This window comes from Amblyomma mixtum, chromosome 1 (assembly GCF_055824585.1).
Source record: "Amblyomma mixtum isolate Tamu chromosome 1, ASM5582458v1, whole genome shotgun sequence".
Classification (NCBI taxonomy): domain Eukaryota; kingdom Metazoa; phylum Arthropoda; class Arachnida; order Ixodida; family Ixodidae; genus Amblyomma; species Amblyomma mixtum.
Genome location: NC_143012.1, coordinates 109,691,970 through 109,715,657, shown reverse-complemented (window position 1 = coordinate 109,715,657; position 23,688 = coordinate 109,691,970). Strand labels below are relative to the sequence as shown.

The following is a 23,688-nucleotide window of genomic DNA, read 5'->3' as shown; positions in this document are numbered from 1 at the left end:
TTTGTGTTCTAGTAGCCTTTCGTTCATGCACCTGCCAACATGCCCAACATGCCCTAGCTAGTGTCCTGGTAGTTCTTTTCGGGCGCAAGTCAGCCCAAATAAAGAGTTTCGTTTCGAAGGCATGCTCGCTATTTTTGTGTTCGCCGGACTGTAGTCACCGCTACGTGACAATATTTTCCGCAATAGACGCAGGCTTACAGGTTGACGCAGTATTTTTAGACTTCTGTAAAGCTTTTGATCGCGTCCCCCATCACAGGCACCTAACCAAATTGACAAACTTATATCTCCATCCAAACGCTATTTCATGGCTAAAACAGTTCCTCTAGAATAGAAAACAATTCACCTCTGTCAACGGCTTTAACTAGTCTTCTGTCCCCGTAACATCTGGAGTCCCCCAGGACAGTGTACTTGATCCTCTGCTTTTTTTTCATTTTTATTAACGATCTACCCAAGAGTGTACGTCTCAAATTAAGTTATTCGCGGATGATTGTGTTACATATAATAAATAATATTACTAGTGAAACTGACCACCATTCCCATCAAACTGACCTTGACGCTGTAAAGGCTTGGTGTTCCTCCTGGCTAATGTCTCTAAATGCATCTAAAACAAACTTAATTTCGTTTACTAACCATTCCACTCAACTTCATACAGCCTACTCCCTCAATAACGATAGCGTAGAACTTACAACAACTTACAAGTACCTAGGAGTTCACTTTCAGTCTGACCTAACTTGGCATTACCATTTAACGCAATCTTAGCATCAGCAAATCGCGCACTCGGCCTTCTTAGGCGTAATATCAAACACGCGCATTCAAAATTAAAAAAACTTGCTTGCATCACGGTAATCCGCCCGATATTGTGTACGCTTCTGCCATATGGGAGCCTCAACAAGCATACATCATAAACAACATTGAATCCCTGCAAAACCATGCTGTTCGCTTCATCTTTTCAGATTATTCACGCTTCACCAGTCACCACACCCTGCAGTCTTTTCTCACCGTGACTACGATAACAAAATAAAACGCATAACATGCCGTTCATCGCTTACACGAAATTATTCAATCCTCTTACCATAATAGACTGAAACAACCTGCCATCACACATAGGTACTGAGGTTAACTTACAATCGTTTCAGCATTTACTTGGTATTTTATTCTCCGTTTGTTGTTTTATTTGTGTACATTACTAGCTTTATTTCATACTTAGTTTTTACATTTATTTTATTTCAAGTGCCTGCGCCGTATTTTCATCCTTGTATCGCCCCCCCCCCCCTTCATGTGTAATGCCCTCACACGAGGGCCCTTAGGGGTATTGTAACTAAATAATTAAATAAATATGCATCATAAACCTGGAAAGACCAAAATGAAGTTAGGCCCAAGAACGCCGAAGAAATAGAGAAAAGCAGTGGGCTAGCGTCTTTTACTGCCGTCTCTTTGCTGTCAATGCAAGTTGACGGCTTTTTGAATTAAGATGAACGAACAACAGAATTAACATTATCTTCAATACATAAAAGTCACATGCATAAGCACACGCTTAGCATTCTCACCTAATCACGCTATGAAGTTTGTGCACTGCTTAGCTAAAGAAATGATAAGAGACGACAAAGGAAAGACTGACACAGATGGGCAAAATAATGCACGTACAGCTTTCCAGAGCATGAATTTAGCTATCTAGACCTAGCTTGTGTACAATGCCCAAGTTAGGCGAAATGGAATTATTGTGTAAATCTGCCCAGATATTACTTCAAATACATTATGAGGAAAGTTCTTGATGGACACATTATGCATAAAACACCATTGCTTTGGTTTGCCAAGGTGAGCGACTGACTAAGCTCTTTATTAGATGAATTTTTTAAATATTTATTATATCTCAAAGGTCCTAGGTGACAATACGAGGTCTGTTAGAAAAGTATCCGACCTTTGGTCGTAGAAAAAAAACTTGCATAACTGGAGCGTTGCAAACCTAGTCACCTTCAAAGTAGTCTACTTGGGACTACACACACTTCTCCCAGCGGTGCTGCCATTGTGGGAAGTATTCCGAAAAGGCCCCTTTCGGAATGGAGTTTAGCTCAGCTGTCGTTGCAGCCATAATGTTTTTCCTTGTCTGAAATCGTGCTCCTTTCAATGGCCTTTTGATTTTGGGAACCAGCAAGAAATCGCAGGGGCCATATCAGGACAGTAAGGAGTCTGTTGAACTACAGAAGTCTGGTTTTTCGCCAAAAAATCTGAATCGAGTGCGAGGAATGTGCAGGAGCATTGTCGCGATGGGTGCGCCAATTTCCTGTTGACCTCAGCTCCGGGTTCTTGCGCCGCACAGCATCACGTAGGCAACGGAGGACATCCCTGTAGTACTCTTTGGTCATTGTTTGACCCTGTGAAGTGCGTACTCGTGGTCTGCGATACAGAGGGTGTCAAAGAAAGCAGTCAGCATCACTTTCACATTGCTGCGCACTTGGCGGGCCTTCTTAAAGGGATACTGAGGCGGTTTTCGAATCAGCTAATTTTTTAGGGTTTTGAAGTAGTGTCATTGCTGATCACGTCTGTGAAAATTATTTTTTCGATTTTGGCTAAAACAGTGGCGCAATCACCAATTAAAAACGCGATGCTCAAATCTCCCGCGCCCCGCGCGAGCATAGGAGAGGAGAACAGCGGAGAGGGAAACCTCGTCCATGTCGGCCAACGTGACGTCACGTTGAGGAGCCGGGGATACTTCGGCGCACCCGAGCGAGCTTTCAGCGCGCGTTGTTTCCCGTGCTGCGTGCGTTGTGACGTACAAAGCGTGTCAGCCGACCTTGATAATCAGATTCAACACGAGGTACTACTCTGCGTTCGTGTCCATGATGGTTGGTTGGTTTATGGGGTTTAACGTCAAAAAGCGACTAAGGCTATGAGAGACGCCGTAGTGGAGGGCTCCGGAAATTTCGACCACCTGGGGTTCTTTAACGTGCACTGACATCGCACAGTACACGGGCCTCGAATTTCTCCTCCAAAGAAATTCAGCCGCCGCGACCGGGATCGAACCCGCGTCTTTCGGGCCAGCAGCCGGTTCGTGTCCATGAACAAATACGGCCGAGACTGTGTCGTCTTCCACTGTTTTAGAGCGCAGCTCTTTGGCGTCCGTTCCTGGGTTTCGCGTCGTCGTCGGCGTTGTCGTCGGCCTCCTAACCAGCTCCGCCCCCCTTTCATCCCCCCAGCGCTAGCAGCGACCGACTGATACCGCTGGATGCCGCTGACGCCGCTAGAGAGTCAAGATAACGTGACTGCATAGAACACCGTCGCCGCCATGCAGAAAGAGGAGGAAAGGGTCCCCCCCCCCCCCCCCCCTGTTCTTGTGTGGCGGATAGGGTGCTCTTCAGTTGCCGACGCGCCGGTTATTTCACGTAGGCCCCGGCACGTCGACGAATACGTGACCACCTTCCCACGGCTAGACCTGGTTCTTAGCGCTGCGGAAGCGAGGTTATCATATTGTTTGTGTCGGCATCGGCGGCGTTGTCCCTGAAACCAACTCCGCAGCTGGGGTTGACTCACTATCGAAAAGGTGAAACAGCTTATTTGCTGCGCTCAAATTTCGCATTAGGAAGTAACGTAATCGTCGGTAATTTTTTTTAGCAAGATCAAAAGCTCGCAGTGCAAGCGCTCGCTGCTGTAACGAAAGAATTCAAGCTGACCAAAGCAAGCCTACTCTGCTCGAAGCACTTTCGTAAGAGCGGCTACATGAAGAGCTTGTCCCTAATGTAACCGCAACCTTACTCGGTTTCTTCATCAAGTTGTGGCAGCGGGCGAGTTGCTGCTAGCTTGGATTTTAAACACACATATAGTTGGCAACTACTTCACTGAACCTAAACTGCAAATTTAGGAAGGGCGAACGCTTCAGAGGCAGCGATTAATATTTTCTGGCATCTGCTGAACGCGCCACGAGTGAAGCAGCAGCCTTGTGCGCGTATTTGGCTTGGTTTCCAGCGCACAATGATTTCCAGCGCAGTGCTTGGCCACTGCGCTTCGCTAATTTTGACACACACTTCGTGCTCATTCATCGTTTCCTTGAAATACTTTCTTGCTCCAAACTGCAAGGCTGGGTACTGAGAACAGGATTTTTTGTACACGGTGCTTTGGGCCTTTTCTTTGGGATGACGCTCTTCCGGGCGAGCCAGGAGGCGTCCGGTGGTGGTAATTGACTTGAGTATTGTTCGCACCCCTTCCTTTCCGAGAATACGAGCCGAGGTTGTGCTGGCACCTTTTACGCATGGTCTGCGTCGCGTCTTTGACGCTGGCGTATGCTTGTGCTAGGCGTAGAATTTTTTGCTTGTGTCCTTTTTGGTTTCAGGCGATTCGTGGAATGAGCAAACTGTAGTATCCTTTTCTTCGGAGGTCAGTAAAAAAAAATAGTCGTCGTATTCGCTTTTACAACGACACGGAAAGCTGCGATCTGCACTCAACGCAGCGCCGGATCCGCATCGGCAGCTTCTGCAGTTCTCAAAGTGACGTCACGACCTGTCTTGACCAATCACGGGCGGCGGCGCGCCGCGCGGCGTGCCCGGCGGCACAGGCCGCATATTTCGGCTAAAAAAGGCAATTCGCGCTTGTTTTTGCCTTATTTGGATGCGATATTCCAGTATACAGCATGAAAAACTATAGGATGCCGCTGCCAGCCCGATTTTCAAAAAAAGTGCTTCAGTCTCCCTTTAAGTCATGGTAACGTGGAATGCTTCCACTGTGACTACTGGGATCTGGTTTCCGGGTCGTACCTGTACACCCAAGACTCGTCACCAGTGATTATGATGTTGATGAAGTCGGGGTCACTGTTTGCGGAATCCAGCGTGTCCTGTGAGACTTCAACACGAAGCTGCTTTCGCTCCACCGTGAGCAGCTTCGGCACGAATTTCGCCGCAACTCTCTCCATGGCCAAATCTTCGGTGATAATGGAATGTGTGGAGAAATTGTTCATGTCCACCTCTTCCTCAATTTCTCGGATAGTCAAGCGACGGTCCCGCATTACCATAGCGTTCAGTTCGGCAATGACCTGGTCATTTTGGCATGTTGATGGCCGATTGGAGCGTGGCTCATTCTCCACCGATGTGCGGCCATCTTTAAACCAATTATACCACTGCTTAATCTGAGTGCTGCTCATAGCATCATCACCGAAAACCGTCTGAATATTTAGAATGGTTTCCACTTGGCTGTCGCCCAGTTTATGGCAAAATTTGATGCAGTAGCGGTGCTCCTTTCACTCCGCCATTTTCCTTGCAATAAAAAACCGACGAGAGCACTGCGCACCGCCTCACTCAAATGCTGCGTCCCAGCGACTGATGCTATCGGCAGGCGGGAAAAAATTCGTGCATGCGCATGAAGGTTCAAGGTCGCCTGATGCAAGCGCGCTTGTTTCATATCCATCAGGTGTTCGCAAAAAAAAAAAATAAAGTCGGATACTTTTCTAACAGACCTCGTATTTGAGTAGTGCGCTTTGACATGGAGTGGCAAGTACGGGCCTAATGAGTTCCCAACTTATTAACAAGGAAGTAATTACTCATTAGCATGCAAGCGCAGCCATACAGCTACAAAGGAAAGCTTTGTAGTCCAACCACTACTCTTAGCTAGATGTTTCCTTCATCTCTACCTGGAGAAATTCCCCTATAATACTGAACCACTGCCCGAATCTCATGCTCGCCCTACCATAAGCTTGCCATCCCTGTTAGCTCACTTGGTAGAGCGACTGCCCCAGTCTTAGGTTTGAAACCCAGGCCAAGACGAATTTTCCTTTCAGTACGAAATTTCTGTGAAACCTGTATAGCTTTTTTGTAGCCTTACGGCTGCGCTTGGGTGGTTGCTAACGAGTAATTACTCGCTTATTACAACAAATATTCTGCACCGTGGGGGTATTTCCTAAAATGTTTAACCAACATTGACATTTACTGCATGGATTTCTACAGAGAGGAGTTCAAAAGACAGGAAGTTAGTAGCAGACCCTAGTAATGTGGAACACAATTCCAGCCTTTCGTGAGAAAAAAAAATTCTTTAAATGCAGTAGCACAACAATGCTTGTGTAGCTGCTGCAGAAGGAACCATAAGTCGGAAAAGATTAGTTTTTTATGTGACTGTAAAAAGTAAAAAGCCTGCAGTTTCTGCATGAAACAACGAAATTTTAAGTTTCAACTTTAGTGGCATGGCCCTTCAACAATAGTCTAACGGAATAAAATAGGCGGCTCCAGTCTATACTCACCCGAAGACCTCAGTAAAGTTAGATCGTGCCATGTGGCATTAGAATACCCAGCTGATATCACACATGGGTTTTAAAAGCAAGTAACACGGAAGATGACATAACAGGGGCATGTTATGCTGTAAATGTTGTAAAGCCGGTGGACGTATATGTTACGAAGAATGAAAGCAAGCTGGCTATCATAGGAAAGTTTTGTAGAAGTTGCCAATTTGGATAAAACAACCTATTAGGACAAAATCATCGAGCAGGGCGACAGCACAAAATGTGTTTTATGATCTGGAGCGCGTGCCAACGGCACAAATCGGCCCATAGATTCTGGGTGATGACTGTTAAGGCACATACAAGGGCCAAGCTATGATGAGGCGGGAAGCTATGCGAACAGCTTTGCACTAGGTGTATGTGTGTGCTGTGCATTTACAGACTGCTTTTTGTCCTGTTGTTGTTGTATTCAGTTCCCTTTTCCATTTGAATTCTTTATTCCCCAAAGGGCACTTCTGTGTTTCGTTATATATGTATATATATATATATATATCAGAAGACAAGGGAAGGGAAATGAAGGGCTCGTTATGCATATGAGAGAAGCCAACAGCTACAGAATACAAGGAACAAAGGTGATTTTTTTTATATATTTGTTTTGTGTTGTTCATAAAATGACAATATAACTAAATATATTATCGCTTAAAGATAATTGATTAGAAAAGTAGAAGAAAAAACAACCACATGCTGCCGGTGGGTACCAAACCCACGACCTCCGAATTACGCGTCCGGTGCTCTACCAACTGAGCTACTGTGCTCTGACGTGACTCCGCACGTACGCAACAGCTGGCGGAGCAGTGGTGGCACGGCTCAGCGCGCAGCCACGCTGACCTCGCGAAGTGGCTGGCGTAGAGTAGCTATCGCTACAGAACTAGCCACCCTGTGTAAGCCATACCTTATCACCGCGAGTGCACCAGAAGCTTGGAAGAAAAATAACATTATCGTAAGCAATAAGCAAGAAGACATCAAGGACGTGGAAAATTGCAGACCAATCAGCTTAATTACGGTCCATTGTCTATAAGGTGTTTACTAAGGTAATAGCTAGTAGGATCAGGACAACCTTATACTTCGACGAAGCAAAAGACCAGACAGGATTTTTTTATAAATGCTCCTCGACAATGGACCATATCCACGCTATCAGTCAGGCGATAGAGAAATGCGCAGAATATAACCAACATATTGATAGATTAGGAAAAATTACTAAAGTGGTGAAAGTCGAAAGCCTGAGCGCTGCATTCTGCTACGCGATTGTTCACTGCACATTTTGTTGGTGCATTAATTAACTGCCAATTAATGACGCTTAAGCTTCGGCTTTAGGAGTGGAACGCGACAGCGTGTTGTAGCGCTGCCAGGGAGTCCACGGAATGCCACCACCTGTTCGGCGCGATGCGTTGCCCTTTGAACGCAACGCTTTTTGAGGAAAGGAAATGGGGCTGTAATTCTCTGTCGTCTCGGTGGACACCTGAGCTGCACGGTACAGGAAGGGAGGAAGTGTGAGTGAAAGAAGAAAGAGGGGCCGTAGTGAAGAAAATGAAAATTGTATTTGAGGAAAGGAAGTTGCGCAGTAACTGTCTCACATATTTCGGTGGAAACCGGTCAAAATTCGCGCGTGGTGACGTCACGACAATTTGGACCAATCTGAAACGCGGACAAATACGACTTGCTCGTCGGTAAATTGGTTTTTGAGGAAAGGAAATGTATATGCCTCTCATATCTCGGTGGACACCTAAACCTCGCCGTAACGGGAAGGGAGGAAGATGGGAGTGAACGAAGACACCGTATTCACTAGACGCACCTTTGTTCATTCCAAACCGTCGAGCTGGCATGGCGGAATGGTAGCGTGCTCGACTCGCACTCCGCAGACCGGAGTTCGATTCCCCAGCTCGGACAATTTTAAGGCGAAAGCCTTTAATGTCTCATCGTTGTAAGCAGCAGTTGTCGACAGAAATGTCACGCTTTTCAGTTGGTCCAAACGGTCATGACGTCACAGTGCGCGAATTTCAAACGGAGCCAATTGTACTTTGGCTAGTAACCAGGCAACCAATTGAAGGTATCGTATAGTGATGCTCCAAGTAAGTGGGACAGAGCTTAGTTAATTGCTTAATTACTCAATTAGCCTAATTAACTTTTCTAGTCAGGCCATATAAATAAATAAAACCGAGTAATAAATTGGTCGAGCGCGGGAACCGAACCCCGGTCTTCGGAGTGCGAGACGAGCATGCTATCAACTCCGCCATGCTAGCTCGATGGTTTGGGAAGAACAAAGGTGCGTCTAGTGAATACGGTGTCTTCGCTCACTCCCATCCTCCTCCCTTCCCTTCCGGCGAGGTTTAGGTGTCCACCGAGATATGAGAGACAGTTACATTTCCTTTCCTCAAAAACCAATTTACCGACGAGCGAGGCATAGAACCTAATGGGCGATGGCGTTCTATGGACTCCTGGAAGCGTTGCAAGACGCTGTCGCGTTCCACTCTTAGAGGCGAAGCTTGACATCTTAACCACACATCAGTGACCGCACTTTAGGTAAAAAAAGTGCCCCCCCCTGAATTTTGACGGGTCCACCGAAATATGTGAAACAGTTACTGCGTAATTTCCTTTCCTCAAATACAATTTTCATTTTCTTCATTACGGGCCATCTTTGTCTTTCTTCTTCCACTCCCACTTCCTCCCTACCTCTACGGTGCGGTTCAGACGTCCACCGAGATGACAGAGAATTACTGCGCCTTTTCCTTTCCTCAAAAGCGTTCAAAGGGCAAGGCATCGCGCCGAACGGGTGGTGGCGTTCCGTGGACTGCCTGGCAGCGCTACAACACGCTGTCTTGTTCCACTCCTAAAGGCGAAGCTTAAGCGTAATTAATTAGCAGTTAATTAGTATTCAGGTACAAATCAGTAATTAATCATTAATTAGTTATTTGTCATCACTTAGCAATTAGTACTCAATTACATGTGACGCCACCAGTGCCACAGAAGCAGTCAAAGTGGTGCGGAAAACGCTTTCGCCTCTACGCACTTTAGACAGTCAAAGTGCCCCCTGAATTATCTTACTCGGTTTTATTTATTTATCTGGTCTGACTAGAAAAGTTAATTGGACTAATTGGTTAAGTAAGCAATTAACTAAACGAAGTCAAACTTACTTGGAGCATCAGGATACGATCCCTTTAATTGGTTGCATGGTTAGAAGCCAAAGTACAATTGGCCCCGTTTGAAATTCGCGCACTGTGACGTCATGACCGTTTCGACCAACTGAAAAGCGTGACATTTCTGTCGACAGCTCCTGCTTACAACGATGAGGCATTAAAGGCTTCCGCCTTAATACAGCAATTGACCCAGTCATGACCTAAGCAGTCATGAAGGCTTTGTGGAATCAGGGTGTAGAAGTGGCTTGTAAAAAAATACTGAATTATATCAATACCGACTGCACAGCTACCATAGTCCTCAATAAAGTATGCATTAAAAATTTAATAAGGAAGGGTGCCAAGCAGGGAGGCACGATCTCGCCAATGCTATGACCGCCCGTTTACAGGAGGTATTTACAGGCCTGAATTGGGAACAGTTGGGGATAAGAGTTAATGGACAATAGCAATCTGCCGTCCACTGATGACATTGCCTTGTTAAGTCACATAGGAGATGAAGTGCAAAGCATGGTCAATGATTTAGAGGGGCAGAGCAGAACGATGGATCTAAGCATGAATGTTCAACAGTCCCAGAAGGGAACAGCAGTTTTCAATTGGTAGCGAGGCAGGGCATGTAATGCGAAGGCAAGATAACCGCTGGTCCTTAAGGGTAGCGGAGTGGATTCCAAAAGAAGGAGAGCGTAGCAGGGGGCGGCAGAAAGTTAGGTGGGCGGATGAGATTAAGAAATTTTGCGGAATACGGTGGCCGCAACTGGCGAAGGACAGGGTTAATTGGAGAAACCTGGGAGAAGCCTATGTCCTGGAGTGGATGTAGTCAGGCTGCTGATGATGATAATGATATTGTGTTTAGTAAACGGATCCCAAACTACACATGTGTTTTCGAGTTTTGGTCTAATCAGTGGATTGTAAGCGAGTAATTTTATGGTAGAGGGTAAATTTTTAAGCTTGTGTCTTAAAAAGCAGAGTTTACGGAAAGCAGATGAGCAGATGTTATCTATATGTAAACTCCACGATAAAGTGGGCGTAGTCAGGCTGATGATGATGATAATGATGGAAGTGGCCACAGATTCGCATCATTAAAGCAAAATAGCTAGAAGAATAAGAATGGTGTTCTCCGAGATCATGAATGGCAGTTTACCCATATCACTCAAGAGAAAAGTGTTCAACAGCTGTATCTTAAAGGTTCAACTTAGGGACCGCACAGCGATCTATGGAAAGAAAAAGGATTTATGTAACATTAACATGCAGGAAGAGGGCAGAGTGGGTCAGGGATCAAATATAGATTACTGGCATCCTAGACGAAATCAAAAGGAAGAAATGGGCTCGCGCAGTCAAAATTCTTCTTGGGCGAGATGGTGCAGTGGGATTCTAGAAAAAATTAACAAGGCTAAAGGATGGAACCTTAAAATGAGAAAGGAAACCAGACACAAGCACTGACCGTCAAGTGAATTTTATTGAAGGAAGGTGAATTGCTTGCAAGGGCAAGGAAAAGGATGGGAGCGACACAATCGGGGATGATTGTCTTTCGTTTTTTAATGCTGCATTCCCCCTCCCCCAATTTGATCCTGATTGTGTTCCCCCATCTGTTCCTCGCCTTTGTTTATAAGATGCTCAATTTTCTTCGATAAATTTAAGTTGACAGTCATCGCTTGTATCTAGCTTTTCGTCTCACGTTCTGTGGAGCAGGTGTTAACACTGTGGCAAGGTAACTGTTGGCCCTTAAGGGCAACAGACTGTATTCCAAGGTCAGGGAAGCACACCAGGAAGGGCAGAAAGTTAGTTGCGCGGTTGAGATTAAGAAGTTTGTGGACATTGGATAGGTACAGATGGCACAGGGCAGGGATCAGAATTCTTGTGTTGGTAAGTTGCTGATTGTTCATGTTAACTTAACAGTGTGAAACAGGCAAGGAAGAAAAACACGAAATGACAAGAACAGGTGCCCGTCCCTTTTGTTTCGTGCTTTTTGCCCTTGTTTCGCCCTGTGAAGTGAACATGCACAGGACAGGGTTAATTTTAGAGATATAGGAGAGGCCTTTGATGGTGTTGAAATGCTGTGCTGTTTCATTTTGTTGCTACCGCTCTCTCGCAAGACAATCCGATCTTTGTCAACGATTTCGTGCAACTCCCAAAATTTCCACAGCTGTCAATTTCGCTCGCACACTCATCCATAGGGGCGATCGACTGGGTGCAACAAGGCAGAAAGCTGAGCCAGTTGGTATGCATTCATTGTGAGAAACCAGGCGTTAACAAACAACGACAACGTGTCCCCTCTGTGTCGTTGTTTGTTAGCGCCTGGTTTTTCACAATGATCGACTGGGTGATGGCCCCATAGCGTGGATGTGCAACGTGGTGCAACGCAGTCACTCAGAGCACCAAAAAATGCACTGGCGCATACCTGAACCCAGTAGTCGCCGCTCCTCAGTATGAAGAGTGCTCCGGCCGAGTCTCCAAAGCACAGGTTTCCATGGTCGGTAAATCTGCGCCACAGCAGAGACAAGAGTAATTTTCGCGATATGGAGAATGTGCAGAATTCACAGTGAATGAGTTGCTTTGCTTTTCAAGCGAGGAAGTGCATGCATTGAAATTCTCATTCAGCATGGGTCAACTTCAGTGAACCTCTAGAGCCTTATGCAAGACTGCGTCACCTTGCGTGGCCTCCAGACCTGTCGTGGCTTTTTGCACTGCAATTACTGCTGCTAATAAACTCCTCCTGGTAATTTACCTAATTCAAACAGACCTTCATTAAAGCGGCCTGCGAGTTAAAAACTCAGTGTACACATCACTGTTTCCAATCACTCCTGCAAATGGGGCAAAGAACAGCTGCGAACTTGTATACTGAATTTAATGCTACTCAGTTCAAAATTAAATCATCATGTGGTCTTGACAGCTCCCCTAACATGTTTATGAAGCGACATGCTGAATTCACCACGAAGTTTCTAGTGATTATATGTCGTGTTTCCTTGTTTTAAGGGAAATTATTGAGTAACTGAGTGACTGGAAGATAGCCGAAGTTGTGACCGTACACAAGAAAAGTGATCGATTTTGCTACGAAATTAGACCATTGTCATCATGTTGTAAACTAATCGAATACGTTTTTGCCAGTCAGATCAATGAATTTTTGGATGAGCGCTCAGTTCTCTCTATTTTACAGCAGTGGTTCAGAAAAGGTTATTCAACAATTGCACATTTAGTGACAGTAGTACATTCATTCACTACATTTCTTGATAAGAACACTGAATTGATGGTATATTTCTCACTTTAGTGGAATACTTTCTCTTGCTATTTTACTGGAATATATTTCTCAATTCAAGCAAATCTTTCAATAGAGTTCCACATGACAAACTAATCTAAAACTCAAGTGCACTGTTCTTCTGGAAATTTTTATCATATGGATAACTATTTATCAAACCGCTATCAATTTGTAGCAGTAAATGAGCGACAATCAGGCGTCTTTATGTTGGCTCTGGCGTCCCCTAAGGGAGTGTGATGGGACCATTATTGTTTTTACGGTATGTCAACAATATTGTCACTGTAATTGATCTTAACGTGCAAATCAGATTATTTGCAAATTATCGTTGCAGTTTCAGGAAATCAATTCAAGTAATGATTAAAACCATCTTAACTCCGCTTTGGCAAACATTTTTGAATAGTGCAAAACGTATAATATGAAGCTTAATGCAGATAAAGTCGTCTTTCTTTGCTTTTCTCGTCAAAAAGCCCCGCTTTCCTTTCAGTAAAAGCTAGTTTCAGTTTACTGGGGGTTTAACCTCCCAAAACCACTCAGGCTGAGGGACGCCGTAGTGAAGGGCTCTGGAAATTACGACCACCTGAGATTCTTAAACGCGCATCATACAGTATGCAGGACTGTACAATTTCGCCTCCACTGAAATTCGGCCTCCGCGGCCGGGATCGAACCCACGTATTTCAGGTCAGTAGCCGAGCGCCAAAACCACTGAGCCACTGCGGCGGGACGTACAAGCTAGGTTCGTCCCCATTGAAGGAAGAGACTAAATACAAGCTCTCACACTTTCTAATACTTTATCTTGGAGTTATAGATATCATCTGCTTTCCGCAAACTATACTTTTACTGCGTTAGTAATACTACTGAAAGGTTTCGCCTCGTCCCCGGTCGGTAGGAACGGATGACATTGAACAGCGTTGCTTTAGCGTTTGAGCGCCGTCCGCTCTCCGCGCGGGAGCGGCGCCGAGCAGTTTGCTCTGTCTACGACAGATGGCGCCATTAGGAGGTCCACCACTTATGGCCTTCGAAGCCGGCCTTAGCAGCATTGGCGTGCAGTGCATTGATGGCTTTCAATTGATATCGGTTAAGTAATTCGCATAATTTCTAGTCAGACCACATAAATCAATAACACCAAGTAGGAAACTGGTAGAGTTCAAGAATCGAACCAGGGTCTACGGAGTGCGAGAGGAGCACGTTCACCACTCTGCCATGCAAGCTCGATGGTTCGGAATGAACAAAGGCGTGTCTAGTGAATACGGTGTCTTCGTTCACTCCCATCTTCCTCCCTTCCCGTTACGACGAGGTTCAGGTGTCCAACGAGATATGCTAGACAGATACATTTCCTTTCCCAAAACCAATTTACCGACGAGCAAGGAGTACAGCCGAATGGCGATGGCATTCTGTGGACTCCTTGGCAGCGTGGCGGAATGGTCACGTGACGAAATATGACGGCGCCTATGCTCCCGCGCTGTAAAGAGTCTTGCCTTGGCGTGAATGCTTTGCTATGCAGTCTTATAAGGAGAAGTGACAACGACGGGAAGAAGCGAGAAAGCGACAACGTGCAAAAGAGACGCCAGAACAACGTCAAGAACGTCTTTCAAAGCGTCGTGCTAAGGATGCAGCTCGGCGACAACGTTCTACCTCGCAGAGTGCTTCCACGTCATCGGTCACCCATGAGTCTCAACACTTTACTATTCAGGAACGCCGCAATGCTACCAGGCGAAGGCAACGCGCCGAAGAATCGCCAGCAGAACGTGCGCACCATTGCTAACACAATTTACCCGGTTTAACCAGAGCTAAACCACTGCCAATTTTTTAAAGACACAAGCTTAAAAATTCATCCTCTAGCATAAAATTACTTGCTTACAACCTACTAATTAGACCAAAACTCGAATACGGATCAGTAGTTTGGGACGGGCCCGTTTACTAAACACAATATCATCAACATCATCATCAGCCTGACTACGCCCACTGCAAGGCAACGGCCTCTCCCATGTCTCTCCAATTAACCTTGTCGTTCACCAGTTCCGGCCACTGTATTCCCGCAAATTTTTTAATCTCATCCACCCAGCTAACTTTCTGCCGCCCCCTGCTACGCTTGTCTTCTCTTGGAATTCACTACGTTACTCTTAAGTTGGTGGAGACACCAAATTTTGAAGCTATAGAAAGCCTGCTATGGGATTCCTATGTATGCAAGGGCACTCAAAGCCAGGAAAGCGTGCCGCGGCCTTACGCACAGCTGGAAGCGCCAGAAACACAACAAGAAGCTCAAAGCGCGCATTGCGGACCTCACCCGGCAGGCAGCAGAGTACGCGGCCCAACTCGCTGACTCCAACTGGGTAGACCGCTGCAACACGGCGGTGAGGCAGATGTCGAGCCGCAACACGTGGCGGCTCTTCCGAGCCCTTATCACCCCAACATACATACATACATACATACATACATACATACATACATACATACATACATACATACATACATACATACATACATACATACATACATACATACATACATACATACATACATACATACATACATACATACATACATACATACATACATACATACATACATACATACATACATACATACATACATACATACATACATACATACATACATACATACATACATACATACATACATACATACATACATACATACATACATACATACATACATACATACATACATACATACATACATACATACATACATACATACATACATACATACATACATACATACATACATACATACATACATACATACATACATACATACATACATACATACATACATACATACATACATACATACATACATACATACATACATACATACATACATACATACATACATACATACATACATACATACATACATACATACATACATACATACATACATACATACATACATACATACATACATACAAGTTTTATTCTCCACAAAGAAGTGGAAGGAGGCGGAGGGAAAAGCCGTACATCTGCGGCTTGAAAAATCCTCCGCCCCCTTACAGTGTATACAGCAGCAGAGTGGGGCAATAAACAGTCGCATTTTTGTTGCAAACAGGAAAAAAAAAGCTTCAACACACAAAAAAAGCACTATATCCCATCACAAAATAAAATAAGCCCAAATAAGAGTTTCAATAAAGCACAGGTTTTGGACGCCTGGGAAAACATTTTTTTCCCCTTTTTTTTAAACGTAAACAATGCAATGTAATTGAACATAAGGATAGACCTGTGCGTTCAGTCACAAAAAAAAGTATGAGTAGCAAAATATTTGTACATATTTGGAAGAGACATATTGGATGCATCAGCGGCTTCTTTTTCTGCAGCATTCAATAATCGCGGAAGATTATACCGGAGTGCTTGTTGTCCAAGGCAGTGCGACATTTTGGAATTTTCCATCGTTCTGGAGTTCTGGTGCTGTAGGTGGGATAATTGGGTCTTAATTCTGCCATTTCAGTAAAAACTGTACTCTTTCGTTGGACGCTTAAACGGTACTGCCTGCATAATTTGTATTCGTATATATTTCTTACTTTTGATAAATTAAGCGAAGCAAATATATGCGAAGAAGGTGCTGAGTATTCAACGTTTTCAATTATTCGTACTATTTTTTTCTGTAGCCTTTCAAGCTTCAACAGATTAGTTTTTGTTGTTGTTCCCCAGACTAAATGAGAGTAGTTTAGGTGGGAGACAAAGAGAGCGTTATAGACCATTAGTTTAACTTTTTTTGGAAGAGTATAGCGGTTGCGATTTAAAATTCCAGTTATGCAGCTCAGTTTGCTGATTATACTATTTACATGATCATTCCATTGTAAAGTTGAATTAAAATATACCCCTAACACCTTGACACATTCCCGCACAGAAACACAGAAGCAACTACACAAAGCCATGCACTCATTCCAAGGAAATACAACGCAGTTGGCACAGGCGCTCCGGGAACGCTACCTGTCCTCAGGACGTCCGCAGATCGGCCTACTCCTACGCAGGGAGGGAAAACTCGGAGCTGGACGACCCTTTCCAGCGTCACGATCTGCGGGCCAGTCTGACCAAAATGAAGAGGGGCACCGCGCCGGGCCGGGACAAGATCATAGCAAACTTTTCGCGAACCTTCCTGATTCAGGATACCAGTGCCTTCTAGAATACATCAATGCGATCTGGACGGGGGAAACCCCACTCCCCATTATCGGCCCTTGTCACCTTCATCCCGAAGGCCGGGATCGTGCGATAAAAAAAAAATGTCGATGTTCTCAATGGAATCAGATTCGTCAAAATCCGAGCTGCTGGGACTAGCCATGCCGTTGTTTGTTTTCATGCGCTGGTCACCACGTGTGTGAGGAAGCAGACGATGCAGCAGTCGGTGCGTCACAGCATTCAAGGCCCACGTTACCAGGCAAAGTAGTTGAGCATCCTAGATTGTGACGTCACTGTCCGACTCGGCGTTCAGAAGCCGGAACCAAAAATCGTTTACCTAAAAATGCGTTATTAAATTATTTACTGTAAATTTAAGAATCTTCGAGTGTGTATCATGCTTCGAGGAGCAATACGAAACGTTTGAAACAAAGAACGCGCAAACCACAAATTCGGTGTCTCCACCCCTTAAAGACAAGCGGTTATCTTGCCTTCGCATTACATGCCCTGCTCAAGCCCACTTCCTCCTCTTGATTGCAACTAGGATGTCATTAACCCGCGTTTGTTCCCTCACCCACTCCGCCCGCTTCCGATCTCTTAAAGTGACACCTATCATTTTTTTCTTTCCATAGCTCGCTGCGTTGTTCTTAGTTTAAGCTAAACCCTCTTTGTTAGCCTCCACGTTTCTGGCCCCATAGGTGAGTACCAGTAAGGTACAGCTGTTGTATACTTTTCTCTTTGAGGATATTGGTAAACTGTCATTCATGATCTGAGAGAACCTGCCATATGCGCTCCGCCACATTCTTATTCTTCTAGTTATTTCCCTCTCATGATCCGGATCTGCGGTCACTACCTGCCCTAGCAGACATATTCTCTTACTACTTCCAGCACCGCGCCTTCAACTGCCAACTCCTGTTCTCTTCCTAGACTGTTAAATATTACTTTGATTTTCTGCATGTTAATTTTTACCGCCACCGTTCTGCTCTGCCTGTCTAATTCATTGATCATGCTTTGAAGTTCATGTCCTGAGTGAGTGTGACACAATGTAGCCCGTCTAGAAAACGTACACAGGAAAGGTATAAGGTTTATCTACTCAATTCGGGTTGCAGCAGTGGCGGCGGCAAGACAACAGGGCGTATCCTGAACGTTTCTTCGATCGTTTCAGAGCCGCTTCACCGTGGAAAATTCTTACCCGCTAAAGCCGACACCAGGACGACCAACGTAAAGCCTGCTGCTGACCTGGCTATCCTGTTTGTCACGTGGCCCGGTTATCATCAAGGCAGCTACAAAAGGACCACCACCGATCATCGCCGTCACATTCGGGTTGCAGCAGTGGCGGCGGCAAGACAACAGGGCGTATCCTGAACGTTTCTTCGATCGTTTCAGAGCCGCTTCACCGTGGAAAATTCTTACCCGCTAAAGCCGACACCAGGACGACCAACGTAAAGCCTGCTGCTGACCTGGCTATCCTGTTTGTCACGTGGCCCGGTTATCATCAAGGCAGCTACAAAAGGACCACCACCGATCATCGCCGTCACATTCGGGTTGCAGCAGTGGCGGCGGCAAGACAACAGGGCGTATCCTGAACGTTTCTTCGATCGTTTCAGAGCCGCTTCACCGTGGAAAATTCTTACCCGCTAAAGCCGACACCAGGACGACCAACGTAAAGCCTGCTGCTGACCTGGCTATCCTGTTTGTCACGTGGCCCGGTTATCATCAAGGCAGCTACAAAAGGACCACCACCGATCATCGCCGTCACATTCGGGTTGCAGCAGTGGCGGCGGCAAGACAACAGGGCGTATCCTGAACGTTTCTTCGATCGTTTCAGGTTGGTTACAGCACCTTTGCGTTACGCACGCTTCTGTCCCTTATTGTCACCGCCACTGCTATGCTCCCACTTGTAGCTTAAATGCTGTAATTCCGTTCTGCTAGTGCATTGTATCAGTACTGTTTTGTGATGTCTTCAGATGACGAGATTGCCTGCGCATCATGCAGCCTCCTGATTGTTGATGAATTTATGACCTGCGCAGAGTGTTGTGAAAAATTTCACTTGGGAAAGTGCTGCGGTGTAAGTGCAAAATCTTTTAAGCAGATGAAGAAAGTGACGCAGAAAGCCCTAAAATGTGCAAGCTGCAAAGACACTGCGACATGTAGTGATTTATCCAAACAGCCCAGTGATCTGACAGACCAGTTAACACAGATAAACAGAAAGCTGTCCCAAATACAGGTGCTGGAGTCTAAGCTCAACCAACTGCTCAGCTTACAGGACACTGTAAAGAGTATTGAGACATCGGTTCAGCATCTGTCTGATGCATACGATAATCTGAACGTCAAGCTCGAAAAGCAGGATAAAGACATCAACGACTTGCGCCAACGGGTGGAAACACTTGAGCAGTCATCGGATACAGCAGACATTCGCGCAATGAAACAAGAAATGAATGATTTAGAGCAGCGTATGCGTCAACACAACATTGAAATCCATGGACTGAAACCTTCCGACAACGAAAACCTGATGGATGAGCTTAATAAGATTGCTACCAAACTCGACCTGCCACAGCTATCCGACGATGACATTGAGGCACTGCATCGCTTGCCACATAAAGAAGGGAAAATTCCGGCAGTCCTGGTCAGGTTTGCAACAAAAAACATGAGATCCAAATGGTTCGGAAAACGGAAAGACGTGAAAGACGCAGTATCGGGAATTTGGTTTCTGGAGAACGTTACCGCGACAAATCGGCGACTGCACTGGCTGACGAAAAACAAGGCGAAAGAACAGAGCTATCAGTTTGTTTGGGTGACCGAGGGCAAGATATTTGCGCGGAAGCAAACCGGCACACGCGCCTTAAGGATCTCAGCCGAAGATGACCTTGACAAGATAGCATAATCTTTTGATTGACTTTTTTGATGTTTATGTTTTTAATGATAAGATGGCTTATCATACTACCACTTCATTCAATAATTTAATGCGCACAGACAACCACTGCAAAGCGCAATGTCTTTCGTTATTTCATTTAAATGCCAGGAGCTTAAGAAACAAACAAAATGATGTCGAGGCATATCTATCTGTGCTCCAGTACCCATTTGATCTTATGGCCTTTTCCGAAACATGGTTTGTTGATGATTCTGATGCCATCTGCTTTCAGAGTTATAGGCACATCTCTGTATATCGTGAAAACAAAAGAGGTGGGGGCGTTTCCATATATGTGCGAAACCAACACCGTTTTGATGTACTCTCAAACTACACGTATATCTGTGAAGACTTTGAATCGGTAGCAATCACGATGTACAATGTTGTTGTCATTGCCATTTACCGACCACCCCAAGGCGCTCCTCAAGCGTTGTTTAATTTTTTAGACTCTCTTTTTGAATTTGTAAATAATTCAAAAGGGCACGCGGTAATTGTGGGGGACTTTAATATTGACTTGCTTTCAAATTCACCAGCGAAGACCCAGTTATTAGAATGTATGCTAGCAAATGGTTGTGAGAATGTAATTGATGCGCCCACAAGAGTAACCCTAAGTTCTAGTACACTAATTGATCTATGTTTTAGTACCTTTTCAACGAATGCCACTAGATCTGGTGTTTTAAGCTCTGGCATTAGTGACCACTTACCAATATTTGCGGCTTTTCCAATACGACAGAGTGTTGTACATGAAACTGTTCATATACGGTTCATAAACACGCAGAAGGTTGAAGCCGTTATGTCTATGGTTGAGAAGGAGAAGTGGGAAGATATATACGATATTATGGATCCTTCTAAAGCCTACGATGTATTTATTACTAGACTGAAAAAATGCTATAATGATGCATTTCCTTATAAACCTCTGATTAAGCACAAAAAGGCTCGAAAAGAATGGGTGACTGGCGAACTTTACAAGCGTATTAAACACAAGGACAGATTATTTAACTTGTTTTTGCGTACACGTGATGCAGCACTACTACAGGAATTTAAACAAATCAGAAACAAACTGAGCAGTGACCTAAAGAAGGCGAGATCAGAATTCTATGTTCGTAAATTTGAAGCTTGCAAAAATGACTCCAGTAAAATATGGAAAACATATCGCGAACTAACCGCCAGCAACGCGACTGGCCTACCAGCTGAATTGATTCTTAATGGAAAGGCTTATAAAGGTGCAGCGCTTGCGGACGCATTTAATAACCACTTCTTAGACGCGGGGGCATCGACTTCCACTTTTCATGTTTCTTCACAACTCAGCTGTGAACGGTATATTAAGCAAACAATCAGCGACTCTTTATTCTTCCAACCCACGTCAGAGGATGAGATTATTTCTATTATTAATTCCTTAAACAACAGTTCGGCAGCTGGCGAAGATGAAATAAGAGTGATACCAATCAAAGCAGTTGCTGAATTTATAGCAGGACCTTTAACACACATCTGCAATCGTATGTTCGAGACCGGTTGTTTTCCAGAAAAAATGAAAATCGCTCGGGTTGCTGTAATTCACAAAAAAGGACCATATAATGATCTAAGTAATTATAGGCCTATTTCGGTTCTTCCGCTTTTTTCGAAAGTCGCAGAACGTGTTATATGTGTCCGTTTGACTAGCTTTCTTTCGTCACTGCATGTAATTACGAACTGTCAATATGGGTTCCAAAAAGCCAAGTCGACTGAATCCGCATTACTACGAGTTAAAAATAGAATTCTTAGCAATATAGAGAGCAAGCTTTTTACTGTAGGAATTTTTTTAGACTTTCGAAAAGCATTTGATTCTATTAAACACAACATTTTATTACGAAAACTTGAGTTATATGGAATAAGAGGTATTGCACACCAACTAATGCGTAGTTATCTACAGTCGAGACTGCAGTATACATCAGTGCACGGTGTTTCATCCGCAATGAGTGTTATAAAATATGGAGTTCCACAGGGATCTATACTAGGGCCTTTACTTTTCATTATTTACATTAATGATATTGCCACCGTACGAACCATTCAGTGGCGCCGTACCGCGGCCGAACTGTTTAAGCTGGGATTTGCCAAGCCTTGGGCACTCGAGGTGCTCGAGGAACGTCGTCTTCCTCGCTCGAGCTTCCTGCTGGCTGGCACGCCCACCTCGTCTACTTAGAACCTGGTCTCTTTCTTCAACCGTTTGTCGGTGACATATTTGGTGGAGCCGGCTGGGTAACGTCCCATGTACACTGACTCCGAAGACGCCTTTGAAGCCAGTCCCCAGGGCGTAGACACAACCCCCGTGCACAAAGCGAGCCGCCTTATCGGGTCTCTTCGAAGGAACGTGACGCTATTCGCCGACAAGTTCAAGAAATGCTTCAGGACGACGTGATACAGCCGTCGACGAGCCCGTGGGCATCGCCTGTTGTTCTTGTGGCGAAGAAGGATGGAACCCTACGGTTCTGTGTTGATTACAGGCGTCTAAACAAAGTCACCAAAAAGGACGTTTATCCTCTGCCGCGGATTGATGACTCCCTGGACCGGCTACGCCACGCCACGTATTTCTCGTCACTAGATTTACGTAGTGGCTATTGGCAGATCGAGGTGGATGAGCGCGACCGAGAAAAGACCGCCTTTATTACACCGGATGGTCTGTACGAATTCCGGGTGCTCCCTTTCGGACTGTGCTCGGCTCCTGCCACCTTCCAGCGGATGATGGACACCGTGCTTGCCGACCTAAAATGGCAGTCTTGCCTCGTCTACCTGGATGACGTTGTCATCTTCTCCGCTACGTTCGAAGAGCACCTGAGGCGCCTGCGCGCCGTGTTCGCCGCAATTCGTTCGGCCGGTCTTTCCCTCAAGCCCGAAAAGTGTCACTTCGCTTTCCAGGAGTTGAAGTTTCTGGGCCACATCGTGAGCGCTAAGGGAGTAAGCCCTGATCCCGATAAGACTGCCGCCGTCGCTGCTTTTCCCATGCCAACCGATAAGCGAAGTGTGCGCCGCTTTCTGGGCCTCTGCGCCTATTATCGGCGTTTTGTGCGAAACTTCTCCCAGATTGCTGAGCCCCTCATCCGCCTCACGAAAGATGCCGAACCGTTCTTCTGGGGCCAGGAGCAACAACAGGCCTTCGAAGACCTCCGCACTCGTCTGCAAAGTACGCCCATCCTTGGCCACTTCGACGAGTCAGCCGACACTGAACTGCACACAGACGCCAGCAACATCGGCCTCGGTGCGGTCCTTGTGCAGTGGCAGGATGGTCTCGAACGCGTAATCACATACGCAAGCCGCACCTTGTCACGCTCGGAGGCGAACTATTCCACCACTGAAAAGGAATGCCTGGCAGTTGTGTGGGCAGTGACCAAATTTCGCCCGTACTTATACGGCCGCCCTTTTAGAGTCGTCAGTGATCACCATTCGCTGTGCTGGCTGGCGAACCTCAAAGATCCCTCGGGACGGCTTGCACGCTGGAGCCTTCGCCTTCAAGAATTCGACGTCACCATCGTCTATAAGTCCGGCAGGAAGCACAGTGATGCCGACTGTCTGTCTCGTGCTCCTGTTGAGGACAACGGAGCTGATCCCGACACCGATTTTGTTTTTCTCGGCGCCATCTCCACGTCCGTCCTCGCTCAACACCAAAGAGACGACATTGAACTACGGCCTCTCATTGAGTATCTTGAAGGAAGCGCTGAGTCTCCACCGCGAATCTTCTCACGTGGACTGTCGTCGTTCTGTTTGCGCGATGGCGTTCTGTATAAGAAAAACTACCACCCGACGGAAGCTGTCTATCTGCTCGTCGTACCCGCGGCCTTGCGCGACGAAGTCCTGCAGGCGTGCCATGATGACCCATCTTCTGGTCACCTGGGTTTTTCCCGCACTTTGGCGCGGATACGCCAGAAGTACTACTGGCCCAGGGTTGCTGCAGTTGTACAGCGTTACGTCAGAACTTGTCGCGAGTGCCAACGTCGCAAGACGCCACCGACGAAGCCAGCCGGACTGCTGCAGCCTATTGA

At 45.7% G+C, this 23,688-nt stretch overlaps 1 protein-coding gene across 1 annotated transcript in view; it reads right to left on the bottom strand.

Moving 5' to 3' along the window:
- Positions 1 to 23,688, bottom strand: part of LOC149367508 (uncharacterized) — a 211,092-nt gene that overhangs the window by 111,358 nt on the left and 76,046 nt on the right. The window contains exon 6 of the mRNA XM_089574527.1: positions 11,780 to 11,861. Within this exon, the coding sequence (XP_089430653.1) occupies positions 11,780 to 11,861 (82 nt within the window). The remainder of the gene's footprint in view (positions 1 to 11,779; positions 11,862 to 23,688) is intronic.